The 3,976-nt window shown below is 38.1% G+C and overlaps 1 protein-coding gene across 1 annotated transcript in view; it reads right to left on the minus strand.

The window, feature by feature from the left end:
* Positions 1-598: 598 nt before the first annotated feature.
* LOC107695424 (calcium-independent phospholipase A2-gamma-like) overlaps positions 599-3,976 on the minus strand; it is a gene marked incomplete at its 3' end in the record, with an annotated part of 12,136 nt that continues 8,758 nt past the window's right edge. Inside the window, exons 4-6 of the mRNA XM_016495324.1 lie at positions 2,777-2,926; positions 1,681-1,832; positions 599-693 (exon numbers count right to left, since the gene is read on the minus strand). Coding sequence (XP_016350810.1) covers positions 599-693; positions 1,681-1,832; positions 2,777-2,926 — 397 coding nt within the window. The remainder of the gene's footprint in view (positions 694-1,680; positions 1,833-2,776; positions 2,927-3,976) is intronic.

A 3,976-nucleotide genomic window follows, 5' to 3' on the forward strand; every position in this document is an offset into this window, starting at 1 on the left:
GGACTCTCCCACTCCCCCCTCCCAAATACACACACACAGTCACTTTAATCAGTCTAAATAAGCTCTTTTTGCACTACAAATCATTATATCTGCACTGTTGTTTACTTCACTGGTTTGCACTCTATCTGCCATGTGCCGTGTGCTGCTTTATATATATTTTTTTATATATTTTTTTACATTTTACCTTATTTGTATATTTGTATAGTTGTATTTTTATACTTAATCTGTATATCTGTATTTATGTTCTACTGTTAGTGTTATCTGTATGCACCAAGGGTCTGAGAGTAACGCAATTTCAATTCTCTGTGTGTATGTGCTGTACATGTGGAAGAATTGACAATAAAGCAGACTTGACTTGACTTGACTTGACTAAATAAAGGTGACTTGACTTGACACACGCACACACACACACACTTGTTTCATTATATTATGGACTTTCATTGTTTTTCTATCAGGTTAATTATATGTTCTGTGTATATGTCGTAACCTGTGCAGAACACTAGATTTAAATACAGACATGATTCTGCTGATCTATGAGCCATAAAGTCACCTCACTAGTCGGTTGTTGTGATATTTCACTACACACACACACACACACCTGTGCTGACGCCACAGATGTAGTCGAACAGCTGATGGACAGGTTTTCCTGACAGCTCCTGTAAGCGGCGCAGAGTCTGAAGGGCCAGCAGACCCCTGAAACACACACCAGAAACCCCAAACTCAGCTTTAACATCTCATTTAAGAATGAACACTGCATGCCATTCATAAACCCATACAGTCTCAAAATCAATCAGGTATCTCAGATTAATTTACTTAATTAAACAGGCTGCGGCACATTCAACTGTGAGTTTAAATACTAAAGACGTATTTTATTCAGTATTTACACAATGAAGTGGTTTATGTTCTCATATATCAATACACATGAGGTAGAGGTCCATCAATAACACGTTAATAGAAAGGCAATAGAAATATTATTGTGCCGATACTAATAAAATCTATATACTCAATGTGTTAAATTATGTTCTTCGTCTTTCTTTCCTGTGACGGGGCAATTCAGAGATAAATACAGAGTTTACGTTGATTTAAATAGCAGATAAAAAGCTTATTTTGTAACCAAAATACCAATAATAGCCAGGAAAACAAATACTTTATGCATAATGAGGGACTTCTAGTTATAAACAAACCTGAAATACACCAGGACTCTTATTTTGAAATGTCTTTGCTTTGCTACTTTACTAGTAATTGTGATGGTATTTTAACTGTTTTTTTTCTCTCTTTTTTTAATAATGTTGTTGCTGTTATTGTGTGTGGTTGTCGTGAACTACTGCAGCTTTGAGTCCAAGACAAATTTCCTGCAAAAGACAATAAAGTATAACTCTAACTCTAACTCTACTTCAGCTGCTCATTCAAAAAGACACATAAAGAGACATCAAATATGCATCTTACAACCATCTACAACATATCAGAATATGAAAACCATAACGTCAACACTGTCAGGTCATCAAAGGTGCATCATAAATGCGCGGGATACACTGATTGTGAACTGCGATTGTGTTGAACGTGCAGCATGTATTTCACTGAATCACAGTCTTTGTATGGTGGTGACTAGGGTTTTCCATCTCCACATGTAAGAGCTCTTAACATGATAATGAAGACTCTGTGAGACTTTAAGGTTCTCACCGGGTCCCCCCTCCGTCGATGGCCAGGATCCGGATGCCGCGCTTCCTCACGGGCTCAGTGAAGCCCAGCAGAGCCAGAGCCTGTCGGACCGCGGACTGCAGACACACGTCACCGGCCTGACGCAGACGCAGTAGACACGGGATCACACGCTCCTGCAGAATATATCTATTCATTCATGTAACAGATGCTTTTATCCAGAGGGTTATCTTTGATCTTCCTCTACAGTAGCAGAAGCACAAACCCACTGCAGCACTTCACAAACATTCATTTTTCACCAGAAACTGACCCACGTCATGATCACAAACTACACAGATTCCAGTCTGCACTAAGCGAATGTAGTATATTTAATTTCAATCATGTTTTTCTTTAATATTCGGTATTTTGAGGGGATTTTATGTTATAATTTTTTATTGAGAAGCTCCTTTAAAGGTGCTATAGAAAATAAAGTTATTATTATTATATGTTACTAAGCAATATTCACATCTACATTATGGAGCATTTATTTCTATATAAAATGTTTTTTTTTTAAATGACAAAAATTTTATGCGATTTTTTCATTAAAGCAGTATCTAAGTTAAAAATGGAGCCAAGCACTTTAAATCTACTGAATGGAGGCAGATTAGTGCCACCTGCTGGAATAAAAACAAATACAAATTCAAAACACTTTATAGAGCAGGGGTGCCCAAACTCGGTCCCAACCCCAATTAGACACACCTGAACCAGCTAATCAAGCTCTTACTAGGCATACTAGAAACTTGAAGGCAGGTGTGTTGAGGCAAGTTGGAGCTAAACTCTGCAGGACATCGGCCCTCCAGGACCGAGTTTGGGCACCCCTGTTATAGAGATATTTGTACTGGAAAACAAGACAAAAATACTGAGGAAGGTATTTGTTTTTTTGCAGTTCATGCACCATTTTTTGCCATGATTTTATGAATTTATGACTTTCTGCTCTGATTTAACACTTTCAGGTCTTAATTTGTGTCATTTGTGCAATGAAGCCCCACAGAAACCCTGAAACGTTACCTTTATTTCAGCATGTTTTCCTTCAGGTCCTCTAGCCCTGTTGTAGCCTGTGGGTTACAGACTGAATGCTCACCTTGACGGCCACCGATCGTGTTTCTGGGAACTCCAGCAGATGGAGACTGAGATCCTCCACCCAAGGGATGAAGAGCCGCACGTCTGACGCCCGGCGCAGAGCCTGAACCAGAGCCCGAGTCCGGTTATCCACGCTCACCCGCGCCACGATCTGAAACACAGCCCAATCAGAGATCATTCTGTGAGTGAGGAGCCGTTAACACCAACAGTGAATGCACTGCCTCGGTCGTTTAGATCTCAATTATGTGTAAATGTAAATGTAAGCTAATACACACATTTTCAGAATCAGTGTTGAGGGTAATGCATTACAAATACAAAGTTGCACAAAGTTACGTAATCAGATTACTTTTTCAAGTAACTAGTAAAGTAAAGCATTATTTTTTAATTTACAAGAAAATATCTGAGTTACTTTTTTTACTGACTGGCAGCTCTCCTGTCCTCATGTTGAGGGGAATCAGGAGTGAGTGCAGAGACGCTGTGTGAACATGATCTTACTGTAGTTCTAGGCTAAATGTCAGCATGTATTACTCATCTCACTCACACAAAAACAGATTCAGTATTCCTTAAAATCAATAAAAACAGTCAAATGCAAACTCAGAATATTACGCAAACATGTTAAATAACACACATATCCTTTATGTATTTAATCTAGGGATGCACCGATACCACTTTTTCCAGTACTCGCCCGATATCGATACTTTTATTTTTGGTACTTGCCGATACCGAGTACCGATACCGATATTTTTATTGCATTTGTACATTTTTTAAATATTGGGTACAGAAACCAAAAGGGTATGTATAATGTTAGTTGGTTAACTTCATTTATCAAATAGATACAGTCAAACCAAAATTTATTCAGACACCTTCAACATTTCTCACATTATCACAGTTTATTCGCTATAGTTTAGAAAACGGTAATAAAATAACAAGAACTCAGAGTTAAACTGTGTCAGAACAAATTCATCTTGATAATGTCAGATAATTTTGATAGAAAGGTATGTAATAGATTACAATCAACCAAAATAATACAGACAGCTTTTAGTATGACAGTATTTACACAACTATGAATACTGTGTCGGGCAGCCCTTAGCCTCAATGACAGCCTGTAGTCTCCTGGGCATGCTGTCATCCAGCTTCATGAAAACCTCAACTTCAGTTTTTTTTCCCAGACTCGGTCTGAATAATTTTTGGAACCAAATTT

The sequence above is a fragment of the Sinocyclocheilus anshuiensis genome, unplaced genomic scaffold (assembly GCF_001515605.1).
Source record: "Sinocyclocheilus anshuiensis isolate Anshui unplaced genomic scaffold, SAMN03320099.WGS_v1.1 scaffold662, whole genome shotgun sequence".
NCBI lineage: Eukaryota > Metazoa > Chordata > Actinopteri > Cypriniformes > Cyprinidae > Sinocyclocheilus > Sinocyclocheilus anshuiensis.